At 59.9% G+C, this 24,040-nt stretch overlaps 1 protein-coding gene across 1 annotated transcript; it reads left to right on the top strand.

Moving 5' to 3' along the window:
* Nucleotides 1-950: 950 nt before the first annotated feature.
* On the top strand, nucleotides 951-23,786 carry LRRC8A (leucine rich repeat containing 8 VRAC subunit A). The gene is made up of 4 exons (XM_004593507.3): nucleotides 951-1,304; nucleotides 3,486-3,592; nucleotides 17,791-19,955; nucleotides 23,031-23,786. Exons 3-4 carry the CDS (start codon nucleotides 17,799-17,801, stop codon nucleotides 23,304-23,306), a joined length of 2,433 nt encoding a protein of 810 aa, XP_004593564.1. The 5' UTR covers nucleotides 951-1,304; nucleotides 3,486-3,592; nucleotides 17,791-17,798; the 3' UTR covers nucleotides 23,307-23,786.
* Nucleotides 23,787-24,040: the final 254 nt, after the last annotated feature.

The following is a 24,040-nucleotide window of genomic DNA, read 5'->3' as shown; positions in this document are numbered from 1 at the left end:
ACACATGGGGGACAGAACCAGTGGATAAAGACCTCTGTGTGTCTGTCTCTGCCTTTCAGATAAAAACACTCTAAGATACATGCATAAAGTTACTTCCTGGGGAAGCATTCACTGGCCCCATCCAGGCTGAGTCCTAAACCCGTCTCCCCCGCCCGACAAGGTGCCAACCGCTGGTGTTGTGTAGTACTTGTCACACTCTCAGAACACACCCTGTCCCTCCACCAGGTCCTCAGCCCAGCACAGTAGGGCCACCTTCCCCCACACCCCCAGGAGCAGGACAGTGAGGCCTAGGTGAGGACCACCCGTACATCCTGCTCCTGCCTTGGGGTTACTCCCCCCACTTCTGCTGGCCTCTTTTTTTCACCTGTAAAATGGGGCTGGGGGAAGGGGGCTGCCTGCTCTGCAGGTGGGTGTATGGGGGAGCCTGGCCTCTGCCCTGCAAGCCCACTGCTTTCCACCGCCCACCCTGACTGGTTCCCACCCAACCCCAGGTCTGGTCGGTGCGTGCAGCCACCTGTAACACGCGCCATGCCCCAAGCGGGGTGACCCAAATAGAAGCTTCGTGGTGCTCTCCGTGGGGAGTGAGACGAGCTAGGGCACCGGCAGGACGGCACCCAGCTTCCACCAGCGATGCTCATTCCCCAGAATCCGGCTCCCCCGGGCTGACATTTGCGGGCACCCACACCACCCACACCCGAACTAGCCGTCCCTTGGGCACCTCCCGTCGGTGCGATCGTGGGAAGGGGACGCGGGTGCAGCAGGAACTGGCCAGGGATCGGGGGCTGCTTGGCGCAGGGCAGCGCGCGCAATGCCTCTCCGCGGCACCCCAATCTCTCCGCGTCTACCAACAGCATCAGAGGCACCCAGCACTCCGGCACAGTCAAGCCCGCCTAGCTCTCTGCACCCCGTCTCAGGACACAGCAACGCTCCGGTACCAGTTACTCACCCTAGTCAACCACCGCCGCCTTCACCTGCCGTCCCCAAGCACGCCCCGAAGGTTACGGCCGTCCCTGTCCCTTTAAGAGGGCCGACCCCAGGCTCCACTACTTCCGCCCCAAAGCAACAGGGCGGCGTCACGGCCGGACACGAAGCCGGGTAGAATGAGCAATTTCCCCTCACAAAGATGGCGCCGCCCTGGCCACAGCGGTCGCGCCCGGCGTGACGTCACTTCCGGGGCGGAGGATGCTGAGTGGTGCAGTGAGGGACAAACAAAAGGAGGCGCCGGGGGAGCGCGGCGGAGGCCGGCGGGACGGAGCGGCCGGGGCTCGGGCGGCCTGTTGGGCGGAGCGCTGCGGCAAGCCCAAGTGAGTCAGGACCGGGCGGGAAGCGGGCGCGAGCTGTCACCGCTGGGAGCCCGCCGTGGACGCGCGCCCGGCCGCAGGCGCCCGTGGGGCGGCTCGGGCTGTGCCCGGCGGGGCCGGCCCCCCGAGGCCGGCGGGAAGCGGGGCGTCCTCGCCGCCGGCCGCCTCGGGCCGACCGGTGCCCGCGGCCTGCGCGCTCTGGGTCCCCCGGGGGTTCCCCCCCGGCCGCTGCTCGGTGCCGCGGCGCGCGAGCCCCCCGCCAGGCACCCCGGCACCCGCAGCCCCGGTGTTTCCGCCCCGACTCCCTAGTGCCAGCAACCCCCCTTCGCCCCGGTGCCCCCCGGATCCTCACCCCTCCACACGCACGCCCCCCTTTGCTAGAGGTTCCACGTTGGATCCTAAGACCCCTCAGCTTCTCTGCCTGCTGAGTGTCCGGCCTCCCGTCCTCTCCGGGACCCCTGCCTCCTCTGCATCCCGCGTGGACAGGGGGCCCTGACGTAGTTTTCGGGGAAGGGGCCTGTCTGGGCTGGGGTTCCGGGGATCCTGGCGTACAGATGGGCCCCAGAGCCGCCTCTCTGGGGGCCCGTGTGGTTGGCTCCCGTGGGCCGGGGGTCTCCCCTCCTGCTGGTGGTGGTGTTGGGGTCCCCGCGCTTCTCGCTCCCACTCCCGCCTCGCTCGACCAGACCGGCCTGGTCTGAGATGGGCTGGTTGTTGGCCGATGCAGCGGTTGCCTTTTTTGGGCAGGAGAGATGGGCCGGGGGGTTGTGGGGCATGGCTGGAAGGGTGGGGTGGCTGCCAGCCCGACCAGGCACGGTGGGAAGGGGGAGGAGGGCAGCTGCTGCCCGTGCTTCCTGTGGCCAGCGGAGGGGAGTGGCAGTGGCCCGGTCTCTCCGCCATTGCCTTAGTGAAGGTCAGGTGTTCTGGCCAAGCCATTGGCCCTGGCTTTCCCCCTCCAGGCTGGGAGGAGGAGCCCCCTTCCCAGGGGCCCAGTGAGCTGGTTCACCTTCTGGGACTGGGTTCTTGAAATGTTCCTGCCTGCCCCCGTCTCTCTGTGCACTGACCCCAGACTTAATCACATGAGTTTGTTCACACCCACCCGGAAACCAGTTTTTTTGGCCAACTTTGGCCTTTCTGGGAAGTGGGGGCTCCTGAATGGTCCCAGTTGAGGGTGGTGGCCAGGCTTTGCTTTGCTACCAGACCTGACTGGGAGCTGGCCTGGGGGGGCGCTGAGGCCCAGGCTGATGGGTGCAGGCAGTCTGGGCATTCTGAAGGCACAGATGCCACCCAGCACATGGCTTCTCCATCCCTGGCTCCTTCCTTCATTCATTCCTGCAGCCATCAGGGTGGGGGAGTGGGCAGCAGTGGTGCTGGGCAGACATGGGCCCTTGGCCCGCTTTGAGCTGCCATGGGGGGTGGGGTAGTGGGCACAGTTAGCATGGTAGAACTATTAGAGGCAGCCAGAGGCCAGGGGTGGTCAGAGGTCCAGCCTGATTGAGGGTAGTGGGAAGAGCAGGGTAGAGTGGGCTGGGCCAGGCTAGGGATGGCTCCAAGAACCCCTGGCCGTCACATTTCTGGCTCCCATCACACATGGAGTCACTGGACACTTGGTGTGTCTCCCCTTCTGTCAGGGTGGAAACCACCCTTAGCTCCCAGAATGGCTCAGGGTCTGTGGCCTGCCCTGCTGTCTGGCCGTGGCATTCTTCCACCCAATACCTAGCTGTCCCCAGTGTCTGCCCCGCCCGTGCCCCCCAACCCCCTGCACCTGCTGGCCGTCTTGTTCAGCCTGGCATTCCATCCCAGCATGGCCTCCTGACCTGAAGCCGACACTCAGTGCACGTGTGAATAGACGGGCAGGGAGCCTGACTGGGCCACCTGCTGCCCTGGGGAACTCCTCTCGGCCTGATCACTCTGAGCCATGACATCTTCCCTAGCTGCTACCTGCAGTCTCGGCCAGACAGGTGCCGTTTCCCCTGCCGGAATGCTCAGTAGGCACCTCTTCCTCCAGGAAGTCCTCCCTGGACCCCCAACAGAGCACTGGATGTCTCCCACACTGTGATTGCCAACTGGGCACCCCCTCAGCAGACAGGCCCTCTGGTTGCCTCAGAGACAGGCCATTGGCAGCACAGCAGACAGCCCTGACAGTTACACACAGGCCCACTGATGGGCACTCTCGCTTTCTCACAGGCAGGCAGTGTCCATGGAGCAACAGGAATGCCAGGACCCAGCCCAGACAGACGTGGGCCAGCCTCAGCCGCGACAACCGACCCGCAGATAGCACAGCCGGCCGCAGGGTAAGCACCGTGCCTCGCCCTGCCAGCCGCAGCGTCTGGCACCCCCAGGCATCTTCCCCTTTGGGCTCTGCCCTTCTCCCTGTGGGGCTGGGGGTGGTGGGGGACAGGGCCGGCTGCTCTGTGCCTGGTTGGCTCTCCCTGGGTGCTCACACTGCTTCCGCATGAGCCTGCTTTGCCTTCCTCGCCCCAGGCCCTGTTAGTCCAGGGCTGCGGGTCAGGCGGCCAGTTCCCAAAGTGTGTTTTGTGGGACTGCACTCTCCCTGGCCTCAGTGGATAGATGGTTTGGGGAAGTGGCCTTCTCAAAGCCTGAATGCATTAAGCTGAGCATGGGGTGTCTCTTGAGGTGGGCTAGTATGTCTCCCCACGTGCGTGGGATCACTGGGCAGAGGAGCCCTCAAGGTACAGAGTGTGCTGGTCAGGACTTGGGCACAGCAGCTGGTTCCAGATGTGAGTCCAACTTGTCGTGTGCTGGCCATTCTTGGTATCTCTCCAAGTCTTGGTTTTTCTCATCTCACCGAAAGGGTTAGCACTACATCCCTTGTAGAGTGTTGGAACCAGTGTGGTGCCATAGTGGGCAAAAGCCACTGCCTGAAATTCTGACGTCCCATCTTGGCATCAGTTTGATTCCCAGCCACTCCCTGCCTGTGGCCTGGGAAAGCAGTAGAGGACAGCCCAAAGCCTTGGGACCTGCACCCACATGGGAGAGCCAGAAGCTCCTAGCTTCAGACTGGCCCTACCCTGGCTGTTTGGGGAGTAAACCAACGGATGGAAGATCTCTTTTTTTTTTTTTTTTTAATATGTATTTATTTTCATTACAAAGTCAGATATACAGAGAGGAGGTGAGACAGAGAAGAAGATCATCTGTCCAATTATTCACTCCCCAAGTGAGTGCAACAGCCGGAGCTGAGCCAGTCTGAAGCCGGGAGCCAAGAACCTCTTATGGGTCTGCCACACGGGTGCAGGGTCCTAAGGCTTTGGGCCGTCCTCAACTGCTTTCCCAGGCCACGAGCAGGGAGCTGGATGGGAAGTGGAGCTACCGGGATTAGAACCGTCGCCCACATGGAATCCTGGTGCGTTCAAGGCAAGGACTTTAGCCGCTAGGCCACGGCACCGGGCCCGGAAGAGCTCTTGATCTTTCTCTCTCTCACTCAGTAACTCTGCCTTTCAAATAAGTGCGTTTTAAAAAATGAACAAGTACACACGTACATGTGCTGGTGTCACTGAGGCACTTGCATGTGGTCCACAGTCCCACCTGGCGTGGCCCTTCGTATTGCCACCTCCCTGATGTTCACTATGGGACATTCGGGAAGTGTAGAGCGGAGGCTGAGACCGAGAGGCTGCTGGGGCTGTGGCCTGGCGTCTTTGGGTCTGCCCTTCAGAGCTCTCTACGCCCTTCGCCCACCGACCACCCCTGCCCAGGAAGGAGAACACTAGCCTCCCCGGCAGGGTTTGAAGGAGGCTGAGACCTTCGTGGCACAGCTGGTAGTCTCAGTGACATTTGTGTCGGTAGCATCCCTTGGACAATCTGCTGGGTCCCCGTTGTGGTCACCAGGAATGGGTGAGGTGGGGGCAGCACCGCCGTGTGTGTGTGTGTGTGTGTGTGTGTGTGACTGCCGACTTTGACACACGCCGGCTCACGTGCAGGCTGCCCGCCTGCTGCTTGCTTGTATTCCATTCAGGGTGTCCCTGCATCCCCAGTGAGCAGAAGGCTGGCCTGTGCCAGCTCCCTCCTGCTCAGGGCTGTGTGCCCAGGTGGGGATGAGTGTTCGCAGCAGTGTGGGGCACAGGAAGGGCCTGGTGTGATCTTGTTGGCTCTCTTTGTTTATTGCATGGGGTTAGCAGACTCCTGTGTGGCCCTGTAGGAGTTTCCCATTGGTTCTAGGAGCTGCGACCCGGCCTGGGGAAGACCAGAAGTATGATCACCCCCGCTGGGCAGCTGGGCATTGATGGCTCGGAGGCCACTGGGCCCCACTTAGTACGATTGGGAGAAAGCACCTTGGGTCCAGCCTGATTTGCAGAGTTCTGCTGGTCCTGACTTAGTTTGCCCTTTGCTGTGCCTGCAGGAGGCATTGGCCTTGGTCCTTTTGCAAAGCTCTGTTGAGGATTGAGCCCAGAGGATGGGCAGGGTGTCAGGAGACAACAAGGGGCAGCTCTGCCCTGAGCTGGTCAGGACCCTCAGGGTCAGGCTGGCAGTTGGGAGAGCGTGGGGCCAGGTTTGGGCGTGAGGTCTCCCCAAGTTGCTGACAACTTGACAACTCGCCGGGTGTTTTCTAGGCTTGCTGTCCTGCCTCGCCCTTCTCCTGCCCTTTGGTCCCTTTCTGCCCCATGGGACACTGCCTGGCAGGGAGCCCCAGGCATCAGCCCCTCCACGCTGGATGCCCAACTTCTCCCTCCTTCCCAGCAGTCTTGGCATCCCAGGTTGTTCTTGGGGCTGAGTGTCTGACTCGTGCCGTCTGACTCTTGCCAAGCCTTGTGTATGGAGATCAGTTTGGAGCCCAAGCCTTGAACCCAGCTGCCTGTGCTCGAGGGCCTGCATCCTCCCTGTCCCGTGGCCTCCTTGTTGCTTCTTCTCAGCCTGTGGGGGTGTGGCAGAGTCAGGTCTGGGGAACTGGGCCTGGGAACCTGCACTTCACAGATGCTCCTCTGGCACGGGTGGGAGTGGTGGAACCATATCTTCCCCCCAGCCATGCCCCTGAGGGTGGGAGCAGGGCTGAGCTGCCGGCCAGGATGGGGTTATATGATGCTGTGAGTAACTGAGTGCCGTTTGCACAGGTGTGTGTGTGTAGGGGGTGAGCAGTTACCCTTCCCCGGCCAGGCTGCGGGGCTTTCACTCCAACCACAGGCCCTCCCCGCGCCTGTCTGCTGCGCTCACACCCCTGCAGCGTCTCCCGCTCTCTCGAGGGCTTTTAAAACCTCAGGATTAAATCGCCCTCTGTGGTGTTGCTGCTGCCTGACGCGACACTCCCCCAGAGAAACGGGCTGTAAAATTCCACGGCTTTCACGTGCCGCCGGGCCAGTGTGACAGCATGCCCATGGTGGGGAGTTGGGAATCAGACAGCCTCAAAACCCCCTCCCCACCCGGGGCCCTTAGCACAGCGTGCCTATAGCCCATCCAGGGTGCCCATGCCCACCTTTCAGAACCTTCTAGGAAGGCAGCGCTGGAGTCCTGGCAGGTCGGGACCTGTCTCCAAGGCCCCCTGCGCTGGACCCAATACCAAACTGAGCTTTCTTCCCTTGGGACACATCCGGGGAGATCAGCCCCAGGGTCAGGCCTGCCAGGGCCCCTGCAGATCTGGGCATGCACCCCTCAGGAAACGGGCTTCTCCAAGCACCTGGGCACCTGTGGGCACTGGAGACCTGCCTGGAGTCACCAGGCCCCAGGGTGTGTCTTCTGCCACCTCCAGCTGTGTGGCCTCCTCCCCTGGGCTTCCATCTCCGGCTGGTCAGGGGCTGGTGAAGCGTTCGGGCTCTCACCATGACTGACCGGCTGGTCCTAGAGCTTTGGGCTGGACCCCAGGAGGAATGGGTGCGTTGGCTTGCTGTCTAGCAGGAACCACAGCCTGGCCAGGCCAAGTGACTGCCCAGGACCACCCTGGCGAAGCAGGGCTGCTTCACTGGTCTGTATGTAGGTTGGACCAAGACACAGGACATGCTTGGCGCGTGGTGGGTGCTGGGCAGGGTGAGCCGGGCCACTCTGTGGCCAGGGTCTCTCGCTGTCACCCTCCCATCTGGAAGGCAGGCCCCACCCTGACAGGTTTGCACAAGGACCAGCCTGTCTGGGAAGCCCAGTCCCAGCACTAATCAGAGAGGAGCTGACCCCATGCTTCCTCACAGCCCTTGTCTCCCCTGGGCCTCTCCTCAGGAAGTGAGGGGGTCAGTCCCAGGCAGGCAGCACCCCCATCCCGCAGCCGCTGACTCACCCGGCTGGGTGTGGGCGCAGGCGGGCAGGCAGTGTCCCGCGGGGGAGGGGGGGTGCCGTGCGTGCCAGATGAGGGGTGAGACCTTTTCCTTCCCCTCCGCCTTGGGGACCAGAGGAAGCTGGTGGCCCTGGGCCAGCCTGCAGCCCTTTGGAGACAGGGCCTGGGGCCTGCTGGGAGTGGCGGGCTGCCCACACACACCCCTTTCCCTGGACAGTGCTGCGGGGACAGCTTTGCCCTGTAGCATGGAGAGGGCGCCTGCCTCCCCCCACCCCCGCCTGGGAAGGTTTCCCTGCGGCTCTGTTTGTGCCTCAACAAAAGGCCCTCTGTGCCCTGTTTACCCGCTGCCACCTGTAGGCACCCAGGTGTGGGAGCTGCCAAATCCTGCCACCCGTGTAGGGTCGGGGCAGGCATGGAGCAGGGCAGGGTCCCCCTGTGGGCTGCCGGCATGGTGGGGCATCTCTGGCTCCCTGCCGTCAGAGGCAGCAGCAGAAAGGGGCCCCTGTGAGTGTGGGGTGCCATAGGTGGGGGAGGGTACTGTTCTCTCCAGCATTCCAAGAGGTCCAGGGGCCTCCATGTGGTTCAGCCCATAGCTAGGTCTGCTCATCTTTTTGTGTGTCTGTTGGAGGGACAGAGAGCTCCCATTGGCCAGTTGATCTTCCGAATGCCTGCAGCAGCTGGGGGCAAAGCTGGGAGGCAGGAACAGTCGCTGGGGGATGTGGGCCACGTGTGGGCAGCAGGAACCCCATTAACTTGAGCCACCTTGATGCTTTCTGAGGCCTGCTTAAGAGGACGTACTTAGGGGATATGCTTTTGTTACTTTACATTTTTTTACTTGTGTGTTTGAAAGGCAGAGTTACAGAGAGAGCGACAGATCTTCCATCCTCTGGTTCACTCCCCAGATGCCAGCAACAGCTGGAGCTGGGCTGGGCCGAAGCCAGGAGCCGAGAACTTCCAGGTGATCTCCGTGTGGGTTGCCCCCTGAGCTGACATCATGTACCGCTTTCCCAGGCCCTTAGCAGGGAGCGCGGCTGGACACCTGGGCACCTCCTGTGGGCTGCCAGCATCCTGTGAGTGCTGTTGTGGTACCGCAGGTGAAGCCATTCCTTGGATGCCCGCATCCCACATTGTGCCTGAGATCAAGTTCAGCTGCACTTCTGGTCCAGCTTCCAGCTAACATGCACGAAAGACAGCGAGTAGTGGCCCAGGTCCTCGGGGACCTGCTGCCCATGTGGGAGACTCGGTGGAGCCCTGGCTGCTGCAGGTCACTTGAGGAGTGAAGCAGCAGATGGAAGAACTCTCTGTCTCTGCCGTTCAGATACATTAATAGAACTTAGAAACCAGGGCCTGGCGCTGTGGTCTAGCGGCTAAAGTCCTCGCCTTGAATGCCCCGGGATCCCATATGGGCGCCGGTTCTAATCCCAGCAGCCCCACTTCCCATTCAGCTCCCTGCTTGTGGCCTGGGAAAGCAGTTGAGGACAGCCCAAAGCCTTGGGACCCTGCACCCGCGCAGGAGACCTAGGGGAGGTTCCTGGCTCCTGACTCCTGGCTTCAGATCAGCACAGCACTGGTTGTTGTGCTCACTTGGGGAGTGAATCATCGGACGGAAGATCTTCTCTCTCACCTCCTCTCTGTATATCTGACTTTGTATATCTGACTTTGTAATGAAAATAAAAAATCTTAAAAAAAAAAAAAAAAAAGAACTTAGAAACCAGTAAACTAGCGAAAAAGCTTGAAACTGAGTGGAAAGGCTAGTTCCCTAGTTACTGATTGGTCCTGTGTGTTTGCTCTGAAGTACTTACACTGTGTCTCCAGAAAATGCAGAAGTGTTGCTTATGTATGGGAAATTCAAAGCCTAGAGGATCTGCTGTAGCGATGGCTCCATCCCTGGGTCATGTGGTTCGTGTCCTTTCCAGGGACTGTAGTTAACGGGTCCTGGGTACCTCCTGCCTCACTGCATAGGGATCTGTGTGGAAGGAGTACTACCTGGGTGTGGGCAACAGGAGCCCTGAACACTCAAGCTGCCATTCAGTGCTCTCCCAGGATCAGAAGAGGTGGGGCAGGCACTCGTACAGGATGCCAGCAGGTGGGGGCTTCACCCACTTCACCCACAGGGGATGGTTGAAGACTCCCCGCAGTCAGTGGGAGAGAGCCCGGCTCCCTGTGAATGCCATTGAGGTCATTTAGGGAATGAATCAACGTTTGGGGGATCTGTGTCTCTCTGTAACTGCCTTTCAGATAGGTAAAACAGCTTTTAAAAAATATAGAAGATGAATAATTGCAGAAGCAGAGGCTTGTCTGGCTCCTTGGACTGCCCCAGCACTAAAGCTGGATGGGAGCCCATCCCCCAAGCCCTCTGAGCCCCCACCCACCTTTGCAGGAGCAGGCCAGAGCTAGGGGATGCCCCCTGCGCTGCTGTGTCCTCAGGGGCCTAGCTGTGTGTGCTGGCCAGGTGTTGTGAAGGCTGTGTGATGGGGTGTTTAGGTGCTCAGAGAAGCGTAAAGGCAGAACAGACGCCTCTGTCCAGAACCCCACCCCGTCAGGCCTGCGTGAGCCACAGGCACCGTGCTGGACTCCGACAGCCGCACTAAGCCAGCACTAGCACAGCCATGGGTTTGCCTTCCCTCCACCCCTTCCTTACTGAAGTGATCTGGTGGATTTTGTACCCTAGGCTGTCCCTTCGCTGCCCCCCCATGTGACCCCTGTCCTCCCTCCGCAGGTTGTCTGGTTCTGCCTTGTCCCTCCAGCTGGTCCCCGGGGCTATGTCGGGGTTAGCCCTAACTGATTGGGAGCGTTCCGCTGTGGGAGCCAGCGGCCTGCCCTCTGCCTCGCTAGGAGGCAGCTGGTAGAACCAGCCTTACAGCCCGGAGTGTCACGCAAGCCTGCAGGCTGTGGGAGGTGCACCCCCCCCCCCCGGGGAGTTTCCCAGTCCTCGCTGACCAACCAGGGGCCAGGAGCAGCGTCCCTGGCATCTGAGTGTGGGAATTGGCCTTCCTCGATTACTAACGAGGCTAAGAATTTTCTTAGGCATGAATTTCCATTCGCATTTTTTCCCTGTGAGTTGCCACTCGCATGTTTCGCCTCTTGCTTGCACTTAGGCTGCGTGTTAGCCATTTGGTGGAAACGCTTCCTCCTTGCCTGGGTTCACGATTTTGCCTTGGCCGGGGCTGTGTTTTCCCTCTGATGTGTTCCAAGTGCCCGTCTCCTGTGCGTGGTGTGTATCCTCCCTTGCCTTGTGTGTACATGATGTCTCCTCCCTGTTTCTTGGATTTGCTGTCACACTGCTTCAAGTTGGCTGTTTAGAGTCCCAGACAGGAGCGTTCCCACCGGCTGGTCCCTCCCCACCGACCTGGACGGGCCTCATCCTAGGAGGCAGGAACTCCGTTCTGGTCTTCCCTGTGGGTGGGTGGGTGGCAGGAGCCCAGCCACAAAGCCGCTGCTGCTGCCTGCCAGCATCGGGTGGGAGCCAAGTTGTCAACCCGGCTCTCCATCGGGGGTGCCAGGGCCTTAACTGTTTGCTAAATGCCCTACCCCCCCCCCCCCCCAGAGGTCTTCTCTCTCTTCCCTCCTTCCTCTCGCCCTCCCTCTCTCCATTCCTTCCTTCCTTTTAGCTTTAAAAGGTAGAGAAGCAGGTTTTCTGTCCACCAGCCTCACTCCACACAGCTGAGACACCAGAAGCCTGGGCTTCAATCCAGATCTCTCAGGGTCCCCAGGCTTGGGCTGTCCTGCTGTCCCAGGGCACCAGCAGGATGGGAAGTGGAGCAGCTGGAACGCGAAGTGGTGCCCAAATGGGATACTCGCACTTGGAGGTGGAGGATCAGCCTAGGATTTCTCGGCCACAATTGGATCAAAGCCAGCAAGGCGCAGACTCAAGATGTGGGCAGCTGTAGCACCACAGCTGACATCATCAGGCTGTAAATGGCCACTGTACCCCCACTGGGGCGAGAGCCCTTTATTCCTCCCCGCCTCACCCGGCCATACGCCCCTCTGTCCCACCTCTGGGCAGATCCTGGGTCGTCCTGGGGCTGGCTCCTCAAGGCCTGTGTTGCTGGTGGAGGGTACTCAGGGTGGGGCCCAGGAAACAGGACGACGCTGATCCCTGCCCCAGGTTTGAACCTCTTACTGGGGTGGCTCTGCCACCTGCCACGACTTCACTGAGGGTCACTGTTGCCCTGCCCCTGCCATGTACAGACACCTCTATCAGCAAAAATTATTTTTTATTTATTTGAAAGGCAGAATTCAGGAAGAGAGGGAGAAGGCACCCAGAGAGACATCGAGAGAGATCTTCCATCTGCTGGTTCACTTCCCAGATGGCAGCCGCAGCCAAGGCTGGGTCACGCTGAACCCAGGAGGCCAGAGCTGCTCGCCGCCCGCATGAGTGGTAGGGCAAGGGCCGAGGGACGGCTTTCCCAGACCACAAGCAGGGGCTGGGCGGGAAGTGGAGCGCCCAGGTTTTGGACTAGTGCTCTGTATGGGAGACGAGCACGGCAGGCAGAAGCCACAACGCCAGCCCTGTTTCCTCCATTTTTGTGTTCATCATGCACTCTGCATGTTTTTTTCATGTTATTGAGTAGTTTGCTGTCACGTTTGCGTCACTGCGTAAGGTATTCTGTCATTGGCTCCTGAGTGAGTGAGCAGTTGCCCAATGTCATGGGTAGACGCTGCAGGTGACAAAATCCTCCTTCTAGAGCCTTCCCTAGCCCGGCATCTGCCTGATATCTGCTGTCTCCTTCTCTGGCCGAGCCCAGTCCTACAGTCGCTCCTCTGCTTCCGTATCCTGGGTTCTCCATAGTGAGCCTGGCAGGGGCCTGAAGTGGCCCCATTCCCCAGGGCACCTGGGTCCCTCAGTTGAGTTCTTGCCCACTGAGGCAGGAACTCACACGGGACAGCAGAACGCACACGTTTTTTTTTGTTTGTTTTTTTTGTTTTTTTTTTAATTAAAAAAATTTTGTGGCCCGGCATGGTGGCCTAGCGGCTTAAGTCTTTGCCTTGAACATGCCGGTATCCCATATGGGCGCCGGTTCTAATCCCGGCAGCCCTGCTTCCCATCCAGCTCCCTGCCTGTGGCCTGGGAAAGCAGTTGAGGATGGCCCAAAGCCTTGGGACCCTGCACCCGTGTGGGTGACCTGAAAGAGGCTCCTGGCTCCTGGTTTCGGATCAGTTTAGCACCAACTGTTGTGGTCATTGGATGGAAGATCTTCCTCTCTATCTCTCCTCCTGTGTGTGTATCTCCCTTTCCAATAAAAATAAATAAATCTTTAAAAAAAATTTAGATGATGTTAACGTAATTGATCAGGGTGGGAAGGGTCAAGGGTTAGGGAAAAGTGGGTGTGGTCATTGTTTCCAAATTTTCTATTTCTTCTTCCTGTTTTTGGCGGGGAGGGGTAGGGGGCATACATGGTTTTAGTCCTTTCTCAGCCAACCCCTTCTTCAGGCCCTGCCATCTGTCTAGGGTCCCAACTCCCTGTCACCTGTGGCAGTGACCTGACCTGGCCTCCCTCTGCCCCCGTCGACTGAGCTGCACAGAGCTGACCACCTGAGAGCTGCTGTCTGCTCTTTGCCTTCCGAGGCCACATTGTTCGTCTGACAGCCTTGGCTGTGGGTTGCAGACATGGAGACAGTGCACAGCGCTGGTTAAAAATTACAATGGCAGTTTAGATTTCTACCTTCCAGGAGAGTCCCTCCCCTTGGTGCAGGAAGTGTCAGCTGCTGCTTTATCGCAGTGGGGCTGTGCCTACCAGTGCACGTCTGGCTTGCTCCTGGCGCCATCGAAGGGCTACCTTGTCCCATGCCACGTCCTGCAGGGTGCTCCATGGCCCCCTCTGTGCCAGCCCAACCTGGCTCCTCATGGCCTCCCGCTTCCTTGCCTTTCACACACTTGCGGCTCACTCTCCAGGTGTCTGCTGAATCACCCAGGGAGCCAGGCCCGGGTTGCTTCCACTCTCTGCCTTTCTTGCTCACTCCACTCCCGGGCTCCAGCCCTGAGCCCAGCGGCCTGTCTGTACCCTCAGCCAGAGGTGAGGGAAGCTGCCCACAGAGGCCCGACCTCACGCTGCTGGGCACACCTGGCTGCGGTCACAAGAGCATCAAGGAACGGGAGCAGGTGCAGGGGACCCAGGGCTCAGGGAGGTGGTGTCACCTGCCCAGGACCACTCTGCTCACCTGTGGCAGAGCCCAGACTGACCCCAGCCTTCCTTTGTTCATACCGTCACTGCTATGTGAGACTTGCTGTCACCTGCCTGAAGACCCCCTGTAGCCCTCTTTCTGGTCCTTGTGGGCACTTGTCATCGTCCCTGTGTGATGGTCAGGAACCGAGGAGGTCTCACCAGGCAGTGCTGCCCAGCTTGCCATCTCTGCTGGCTGGTGGTAGCAGTGGTCAGGACATGGAGTGTCTGTGGTAGCGGTGGCAGATGGAGGGGCCAGAACCCTGCTGTGAGGGGGACTGGGAAGGAAGACCCAGGCTGGCTAGAGGCCTGTGCTGCTTGCCCTCTGCCTCATTTCCAGTTTGTTTAATTAGATTTGTTTATTTTATTCAAAAGGCAGAGTGATGCATGGAGAGGTATCTTCCATCCACTGGTTCGTTGCCCAGATGGTTGCAATGGCTGGAGCTGGGACCGGCTGCAGTCAGGAACCTGGAGCTCTGCCTGGGTCTGCTATGTGGGCAAGTGCCTGAGCTGTCACCTGCCACTTTCCCAGGAGCCTGGCCAGCAGAGAGCAGCCCGGACTCCCTGGGATGTGGCGCCTCTCCATTCCTCTTCCGGCACCTGCTTCTGCTCCCTGGCCACGCCCTGGGTGTGCCCAGGAGAGCCGATAGGTGGGACCTCCTTTGCCCTCTCGGTCCCCCATGCACATGCCATGGGCCTGAGAGAAGAATGACAGTCTAGCTGTAAAGGAGAGAAGCCAGTCCCAGGGCCTGGGGCTGTGGGCTCCACGCTCAGGGCTCCCACCCTCATCCTGAGGAGGGAGATTTGACGGAGGGGAGCCGGAAGCAGAGATGGAGATGGGTGTCCCTGGCGACAGCAGCTACACAGCCACGAATGTGCTCTGTGTGAGGCGAGTATGATGGCTCATGGGCATTTTAGCACAGTGCAAAGCAAGCCGAGAAACCACACAGGCCTGCACACAGCAGGCACCTCTGCTCCTGCGAGGCTCTTGGGTGGGGTCCTCCAGCGGAGCAGGAAGCTGCTCTAGGCTGGGTGTGGAGGCACCTGGGCAGGTCCCTGCCTGGGGCAGGAAGAGGGACAGCCTAGGCCACATCCACCTGAAACTGCTGCCCCACCCTGGCCCACACCCTGCAGGCACCCCGCCCCCAGCATGGCCTGGCCAGGAGGGGGCCCAGGCTGCTTGAGCAAAACACTATCAGAACACTCCATTGCAGGGACTCTAAGCACAACCCTGGGAGTTACTGACCCAGCAGGAGCCCAGAGTGCCTGGGTGAGACCACCCAGAGCCCAGACCCTCCCTGCTTCCTCACTGAGAGACGCCCAGCAGGCCGCCCTGATAGTGTAAGCACCTTGTCTCAGCCTGGCCTTGCCTTTGCTCATGCTCCTCCCCTGGTGTTCTCTAAACCTGATCAGAAAAGGGCCACAACTTGTCCAGAATCACACAGCAGAGGAGAGCGGGTGAATGCCCTGGACGGGTCACCCTCACAGCGGCTGGCCTTGGCACGAGCCTACATCCAACCCTGGCCCTTCATGGTCACATGAGGAACCCAGGCTCTGCGTCTGTACCAGGGGCCCTGAAGGCAAGGCATACTCGGTGGTCATTTTTGTTGCCCCCCACCCAGCTCAGGGTGGAAGGGAGTTAAGGGTGTGCTTTGAGAGTGGACTGAATGGGGAAGGGGTGAGGTCCTTCCTACCCTGGACAACCTGGAGACTGCCCTCCGCCCTCCTGCTTGGACACACACTACTCCCTGTCCCCAGGGCCAGCCACCCACACCACCTGGGTGGCTTGGGGCAGGCTGCCTCTCACACTAGGCACCTCCTTCCTTCCAGTGCCTGGGCCCCGCCCTGGATGAGGGAGGACTCTGGGAGCCAGGAAATGGTGTCCCGCGTCGCAGCCTAGCAGCCAGCTGCGTGATTCACGGGCTCTGGCCGCTGAGCACCGCTCTGCTTCCTCAGAGTGTGGGTGGGGTGCAGCCCCAGCCTGTCATTAGAGGGCCCAGGCCTTCCTGTGGGGCGGGCCGCAGCCCTGGCCTCCCCAGGAGGGCTGGCCCCAGGCAGGAGTGGTGGGTGCTGTCTGCTGGCCCTGCCTTGACCTGAGCTTCGGGAAGCTGGCCTTCTGGGCCGGTTTTCTGGTGAGCCTGCAGGCAAGTGCCAGGCAAGGCCCAAGCAGAGGCGTGAACCCAGCAGGAGTGAGGGGCAGGAAGGGCAGCAGTGACCTCAGGCTTGCTCCCCTGTCTGTGAAACTAGTCTCAATTTAGAAGCTCTTGCCCCAGACATCAGAGAGATTTCACAAATGCCCCACGTCCTGGTCCCCAGTGGCTGCTGTGGTTGCTCCTGAAGGTCCCGGTGCTGCCTCCCCATCATGGGCCTGGACTGTCGCTCCCACCCACCCAGCCCGTCCTTGGCCAGCCTGGGCCAGGAGGTGTATGGCATTAGCAGAGGATCCCATTGAGAAAGAGCCCCTTGCTGTGGTCCTCACTAATGCCAGTGAACTAGAGGTGGCTGGCCCCTATCCCAAGGAATATGGGAATTCACCACATGGCTCAAAGCTCCAGACTGGCTTGGAAATCAGTGTAAGGTAAAAGCACAATTGTGCTTTTGAAGTCACTTGGGGCCAGCGTGTTAGCCTTTAAAGTCCTCGCCTTGCATGCACCAGGATCCCATAGGGACACCAGTTCATGTCCCGGCATCCCTGCTTCCCATCCAGCTCCCTGCTTGTGCCGTGGGAAAGCAGTTGAGGACGGCCCAAAGCCATGGAACCCTGCACCCGCGTGGGAGACCTGGAAGAAGCTCCTGGCTCCTGGCTTCGGATCAGCTCAGTTCTGGCCATCACAGCTACTTGGAGGGTGAACCAGTGGATGGAAGATCTTCCTCTCTGTCTTTTCTCTTCTCTATGTACCTACCTTTCCAATAAAAATAAATCTTTAAAAATAAATAAATAAGTAAAGTAACTCAGGAGGACCTGGTGCTATGGTGTAGCAGGGAAAGCTGCTTACCCCCTGGTGGCGCTGGCATCCCATATGGTCACTGGTTCCACACTGGTCCCAGCTGTTCCACAGCTCCCTCCTAGTGCACCTGGGAGGGCAGGGGAAGATGGCCCAGGTCCTTGGGCGCTTGCACTCACATGGGAGATGCAGAGGAAGCCTCTGGCTCCTGGCTCTGGACCAGCCCGGCTCTAGCCATTGCACTACTTAGGGAGTGAGCCAGCAGATGAAGATCTCTATCTCTGCCTCTTTGTCTCTCAGCCTCTTTGTCTTTGTAATTCTGCCGTTCAGATAAACACAAATACATCTTTAAATAGAAGAAAGCACTGGGAGGCCTGGAGGCTGTTACATGGGGAAATGGGCCCCCTGGAGCCCACATCTGGTTTTCCAGATGTTCCCCTGGGAATACACAGTCTCTCCCCCTCCCTCGAGATGGTTTTGCAGGGTGCTGTGAGGGCAACGCTGCAGGCTGGGTGACCAGAGGCATCCCACGTGACCTGGGCTGCCCTTCCTGCCTGTGGCCTCTGACCCAGAGTTTCCCAGGCTTGCCCTGCTTCTCATGGGAGTGCAGGGACAGAGGCAGCCCTGTTGTCCTGTCCCTTCCTACACTTCCCACCAAAGAGGACAGGCCTGGAGGGGCAGGTAGGACAGCAGGGACAGGTGTGGAGGGAAGCGTGCCAGTAGGCTGCTGTGTGACCTTCCTGTCTGTCCCACGCGCGGAGCCCCTATACATACATGCTCATATGTGTGCCTGTGTGCACGCATGGAGAGGCATGCCTACATTTGCTTCACCAATACCCTGCAAGAACGCCCCAGTGGACAGGCATTTCAATAAGCCTCTGTGCTCACCAGGTGGGTGACTTCAGCCAGGACCCCAAACGCTACCACCAGATGGCTCAAGGCAGGGCAGGCCTGTGCCACAGATCCGCCCCCCCCAATCTGTTCCGTGCTCTACACCCCCATTACTGCCGGATCTCCTGGCCAGCAGGTGACTGCACAGCCACTACAGGAGGGCTGGCGGTTGGCTGCCCCATGGAGTGGCCAGATGGCATGTCTGGATGCTGGTGGGCTTTTTGCATCTCCTTCCTCGTGCTCACCTGCTCCCTCCCCCTCAACCCCCGTATCCCTTGCAGGGTGAACCATGATCCCGGTGACAGAGCTCCGCTACTTCGCAGACACACAGCCAGCATACCGGATCCTGAAGCCTTGGTGGGACGTGTTCACCGACTATATATCCATCGTCATGTTGATGATTGCTGTCTTTGGAGGGACGTTGCAGGTGACACAGGACAAGATGATCTGCCTGCCCTGTAAGTGGGTCACCAAGGACTCCTGCAATGACTCCTTCCGGAGTTGGGCAGCCCCCAGCCCAGAGCCCGCCTACCCCAATTCCACGATCGTGCCGACCCCCGACACAGGCCCCACAGGCATCAAGTACGACCTGGACCGGCACCAGTACAACTACGTGGATGCTGTGTGCTACGAAAATCGGCTGCACTGGTTCGCCAAGTACTTCCCATACCTGGTGCTCCTGCACACGCTCATCTTCCTGGCCTGCAGCAACTTCTGGTTCAAGTTCCCGCGCACCAGCTCAAAGCTGGAGCACTTTGTGTCCATCCTGCTCAAGTGCTTCGACTCGCCCTGGACCACAAGGGCCCTGTCGGAGACGGTGGTGGAGGAAAGCGACCCCAAGCCAGCCTTCAGCAAGATGAACGGCTCCGCTGACAAGAAGTCATCAACTGTGAGTGAGGATGTGGAGGCCACCATGCCGATGCTGCAGCGCACCAAGTCACGGATCGAGCAGGGCATCGTGGACCGCTCGGAGACAGGCGTGCTGGACAAGAAGGAGGGCGAGCAGGCCAAGGCGCTGTTCGAGAAAGTCAAGAAGTTCCGGACTCACGTGGAAGAGGGCGACATCGTGTACCGCCTGTACATGCGGCAGACCATCATCAAGGTCATCAAGTTCATCCTCATCATCTGCTACACCGTCTACTACGTGCACAACATCAAGTTCGACGTGGACTGCACAGTGGACATTGAGAGCCTGACAGGCTACCGCACCTACCGCTGCGCCCACCCGCTGGCCACGCTCTTCAAGATCCTCGCGTCCTTCTACATCAGCCTGGTCATCTCCTATGGCCTCATCTGCATGTACACGCTGTGGTGGATGCTGCGGCGCTCACTCAAGAAGTACTCATTCGAGTCGATCCGCGAGGAGAGCAGCTATAGCGACATCCCTGACGTCAAGAACGACTTCGCTTTCATGCTGCACCTCATCGACCAGTACGACCCGCTCTACTCGAAGCGCTTCGCCGTCTTCCTGTCGGAGGTGAGCGAGAACAAGCTGCGCCAGTTGAACCTCAACAATGAGTGGACGCTGGACAAGCTGCGGCAGCGGCTCACCAAGAACGCGCAGGACAAGCTGGAGCTGCACCTGTTCATGCTGAGCGGCATCCCGGACACTGTGTTCGACCTGGCCGAGCTGGAGGTGCTAAAGCTGGAGCTGATCCCGGACGTGACCATCCCACCCAGCATCGCCCAGCTCACGGGCCTCAAGGAGCTGTGGCTGTACCACACGGCAGCTAAGATCGAGGCTCCGGCCCTGGCCTTCCTGCGCGAGCACCTGCGGGCGCTGCACATCAAATTCACAGACATCAAGGAGATCCCACTGTGGATCTACAGCCTGAAGACGCTGGAGGAGCTGCACTTGACGGGCAACCTGAGCGCTGAGAACAACCGCTACATCGTCATTGATGGCCTGCGCGAGCTGAAGCGCCTCAAGGTGCTGCGGCTCAAGAGCAACCTGAGCAAGCTGCCGCAGGTGGTGACGGACGTGGGCGTGCACCTGCAGAAGCTCTCCATCAACAACGAGGGCACCAAGCTCATCGTGCTCAACAGCCTCAAGAAGATGGTGAACCTGACGGAGCTGGAGCTGATCCGCTGCGACCTGGAGCGCATCCCGCACTCCATCTTCAGCCTCCACAACCTGCAGGAGATCGACCTCAAAGATAACAACCTCAAGACCATCGAGGAGATCATCAGCTTCCAGCACCTGCACCGCCTCACCTGCCTGAAGCTCTGGTACAACCACATCGCCTACATCCCCATCCAGGTCGGCAACCTCACCAACCTCGAGCGCCTCTACCTGAACCGGAACAAGATCGACAAGATCCCCACGCAGCTCTTCTACTGCCGCAAGCTGCGCCACCTGGACCTCAGTCACAACAACCTGACCTTCCTCCCCGCCGACATCGGCCTACTGCAGAGCCTGCAGAACCTGGCTGTCACCGCCAACCGCGTGAGTGGGCACCACCCTCAGAGGGAGGGTTCTCCCAGCCCCCGAGGGCTGTGCTGGCCACAGGCTGCCCGGGGGGCCTGTCCCCAGGAACACGCTGGGCCACATGGGTGCTGGGCAGGGGCAGGGCCAAGGCCAGTGGATGGTCCTCTCCCAGTGCCAGCCAGCAGACACAGGGGAGCCTGGAGTTGTGGAGTCTTCCTCCCGTCGGCCTCTGTGGGATTTAGTCAAGGGGTCAGTCTGGGCCCACCGTGTTGCGCATGCCTGCTGCTCTCTCTGCATTTGAGGATGGGGAAGGACAGAGGGGGGCTTGATGGGCCTGGGTTTTCACCCCTGTTATTGTGGGAGGGGCTGGGTGTAGAAGGCCAGGCCCTCGGGGTGCCCGTGTGCACCAGGCTCTTGTCAGGGGCTGGACAGAGCCCCCATCCAGTGCTTCTTGCAGAGATAGGTGGGCTGGAGTGGAGAGCAGGGTAGTGCTGTGGCTTGGTGGTCTGCCCTCCTGTGTATAACCCAAACCCAGCCCCCGGGGTGCCTCCTCCTGTCCTAGGTTTGAGGGGAGACTGCTGCAGTGGCATGCATGCCAGGAGCAGCCTTAGACCTGGGAGGTTGGGCAACCTTACTGGAGCAGCAGCCCCTGGGGTGTGACGTTATGTGACATACCTATCATCCCAGTGGAGCTCTCTGTGGCAGGCTTGGGCACAGCAGATTGCAGAGGGGCACCTGAAATGCCCTGCCCCCATCCTCTGCTTCCCATGCACCCTGCAGAGCTGAGGCCACTCCCCTTCTCCACTGACCTCGATGCCTGCCCCCTTCCTCCTTACTCTGGCGCCTCTCATTGCACACCAACCTGTCTCCTCCTTGGAGCCAGGGCTCCTCATTTCTCCGCCTGCATGCACTCTGGGGGCTTGGCTCCCACGGGGTCTGAGCAAAGCCCTGTGACCTTCCCCCATGGAGGGAATTCCGAGTGCCCGAGGAGAAGCCACCTTTGGGAAGCCCCAAATGCACCCCTCTGGTGACTTGGGGTGGGGTGGGCTCAGTTACGCTTTCCTCCCCAAAGGGCCTGTGCTGTCTTTCGAGTCTCCAGCTAGCTCTCTTCCTGTCCAGCACCCCCAGCTTCTAGCACCAGGCTCGCCTGTGAGTGTCACGTTTGGTGGCTGAGGTCACCCCTCAGGAAGGCAGCTGGCGACAGCCTCCGTCCCAGAGGAAGGCGACCCTCTGGATGCCACGTTTAGCACAGCTGCTGAATCATGTCCTGTCCTGACCCTGGGCTGTGGAGGCCTTTGTGGAAAAGAGCTCTCCCCCCACCCCACGTTCCCCTCTCAGGTGCCCTGGCTTCTGTGGTGGGTGGGGAGCAGCAGGAGACCTGCCTGCAGCCCTCAAAGCACATGTGCCGAAGCCCACTGCGTGGGTCAGGTGCTCACTCGCTCCTGCATGGATCAGCTCACGGATTTGGCGGATGGCTTCGAAGGACCCCATAGGATCTGGCTGCAGAGTGGGCAGTAGAGCACAAGGCCCACGGTGCTGCAGCAGTGGCCATATGGTGCGGCCAGAGCTCCCTGGGCCACCCAGTGCTCGGTAGCAGAGGGACCAGAGGTAGGGGAGGAGGCAGCCAGGTGGAGCTGAGAGTCCAGGCCATTCCAGCTGGGGCAGGGGGAGAGGTTCCTGCTGCAGAGGGGCAGTGAACCGAGCCCCTGAACTGTGGACTCCCCCCCAAGGATGGGTACCCCTGGCATCTCCATGTGGCAGCTGCCTGGACTCTTGGATTCTATGCCTAACAGGTTCCCCACACTGCTGCTGAGCAAATGGAGGAGAGAATGAAGGAATGAGTAAATGAATGAAGTGACCTCCTGCAGCTCCCAGAGGTCCTTCTTGCTGTGGCCTGGGGTGAATGTGAGAGGTGGGGTGAGAAGTTTTTAGAGAGGTGAGCATGTGTCCTGGGTCAGTTGTCTGGGGTCCCTGGGACATCAGAGGACCACTTTAAACCTACCCAAGCCTGAGGTGGCACCCTCTCTAGTTCCTAGCAGCTGCTGGGTCCTTTCCACCTCGCCAGGGAGGGGGAAAAGAGCGAAGGCCAAGAGCCTTCAGGGTAGGGATGGTGGCCAAGGAAGGCCAGGTGCCCTGTTACAGGCGGGCTCACAGCACGTAGGGTGTTCACGGAGGTGGGCTCAGGGTGGCTCAATGGGGAGCCAGGCTCACAGCATGTACCAGATGCCAAGGCGGGTGTGTTTGTGTTGGCTGAAGCCGGCTTGCAGTGAAATACCAGGTGGTTGGGTGCTGATGAGGGAAAGAAGTAAGTCGGGCGGGTGGGCTGGGGTGATGGGAAGTGGCTTTACACCTTCAGGGACAGAGGGACAGATTCAAAGGACATGTGTGGCCATGCTGGGGAGCTGTGGGACAGGAGACGCTTCCTGGCCTGTGTGTCCCCACGGAGAAGTAAGGCTGGCATCCAGGCAAGCTGCAGCTCAGCTCAGCAGGGAAGTCGGGGTGGTAGGCAAGGCACCCCCTTGGGCGCTTGTATACAGGTTCCGCAGCACCTTCTTGGAAAAGGGCCCCAAGTCTCTGGCTCCACCACACTGTTTTGAATCCTGCCTGTGCTGTGCACCCACCGCTAGTGTCTTCAGGGCCTTGGTAACCCTACCTGTAAAATGGGAGGATGCCTACAGCATCCTTCCAGGGACCTCACAGTGTTAGTGCTCAGAGGGGGCCTGCCTGGAGGAAGACACATGTGGGTGTGGCCTGCCCCATGGTGGCTGGGACTCCAGGAGGGAGTCACAGCACAGCTGCGGTGCTCACCCCCATTAGAGAGTGTTCCCCTACTTCTCGCTACATGAGTGCACCCTCTGCTTTCCCAACAGCCTGGGAAACGATGAGGCATTGTGCCTCATCTCTCAGTGTCCTGGGTATTGCCACCCCTGTCAGCCTCTGAGAGCCCACAGGCTGGAGGCAGCAGAGGCCAGAGTCAGTAGCGTGGGCCCCAGGAAGCTGGAGGAAAGGCTTCCTGGGGGAGGCGAACACAGACTGTGGCCTGGCTGCCCCCCGCCCCCACCTCACTCTCGGTCCCTCTGCCTCTCCCCACAGATCGAGGCGCTTCCCCCGGAGCTGTTCCAGTGCCGGAAGCTGCGGGCACTGCATCTAGGCAACAACGTGCTACAGTCACTGCCCTCACGGGTGGGCGAGCTAACCAACCTGACGCAGATCGAGCTGCGGGGCAACCGGCTCGAGTGCCTGCCCGTGGAGCTGGGCGAGTGCCCGCTGCTCAAGCGCAGTGGCCTGGTGGTGGAGGAGGACCTGTTCAACACGCTGCCACCCGAGGTCAAGGAGCGGCTCTGGAGGGCGGACAAGGAGCAGGCCTGAGCCCCTGCAGCCCTGGCAGGACTCGGTCACGGCCTCGGGCCGGGCAGCCAGGCCCCGACGGCTGCTGGACAGGCTCCTGGATACCCCACCAGTCTTGGCCTCACAGGGCCAGGCGCCAGAGGACAGGATGTGAGGGGCTGGGCCCTTTGCTCCCTCTAAGACTCATGCCCCCACCCCCACCTCAGGGCAGGCGCCAGCTGGGGAGCCCAGAGATCTGATCAGACTAGCAGTATTTGGACAATCAGGGCCTCCCCCTGAGCTCAGAGTATTTATTTTTGTCCACCTCCCAGTGTGTTGTCGCCCTCTGGGTAACTTGTACATTCCCGAGACCGTTGAGCTTACGCGCGTGGGCTGTTTCCCTTTTCCCACCGAGGCAGCGTCACATGCATCGAGCAGAGAGGGTCCCAGCTGCAGGTGGACATCCCCCCAACACATACCCCCTGTGGAAAGGCTGGGCCGGGGGCTGGCCTCATAGAGGTTTTGATTTTTTTTTAAGTAAAAAATTATGTTTTTTTTTTTTTAAGCTTTGGAAATGGATAGTTTGGGTATTAAAAAGAAAAAAAAAAACTTAAAAAATAAAGACTATAGGCCAGTGGGGGGGGCGCTGGTTGGAAGGCCCAGGGTGGGGTGGAAGGTCCGGGGTGGGGTGTGGGCTCAGGATGTCTCCCCTTGGCCGTGACCTGGTGCTCCAGGCACTGTCTGTTTCCTCCTCCTCCTCCTGGGCGGGGGATTTC

Source organism: Ochotona princeps, chromosome 14 (genome assembly GCF_030435755.1).
Source record: "Ochotona princeps isolate mOchPri1 chromosome 14, mOchPri1.hap1, whole genome shotgun sequence".
Lineage (NCBI taxonomy): Eukaryota > Metazoa > Chordata > Mammalia > Lagomorpha > Ochotonidae > Ochotona > Ochotona princeps.
The sequence above is the reverse complement of the archived record's forward strand: the minus strand, read 5'-3'. Positions and strand labels throughout refer to the sequence as shown.

What these genes read in the sequence shown, in the direction of transcription:
- LRRC8A (XM_004593507.3), top strand. Translation starts at nt 17,799, where the DNA reads ATGATCCCGGTGACAGAGCTCCGCTACTTCGCAGACACACAGCCAGCA. An exon ending in TGGCTGTCACCGCCAACCGC is followed by an intron (nt 19,956 to 23,030) that starts GTGAGTGGGCAC and finishes CTCTCCCCACAG; the next exon opens with ATCGAGGCGCTTCCCCCGGA.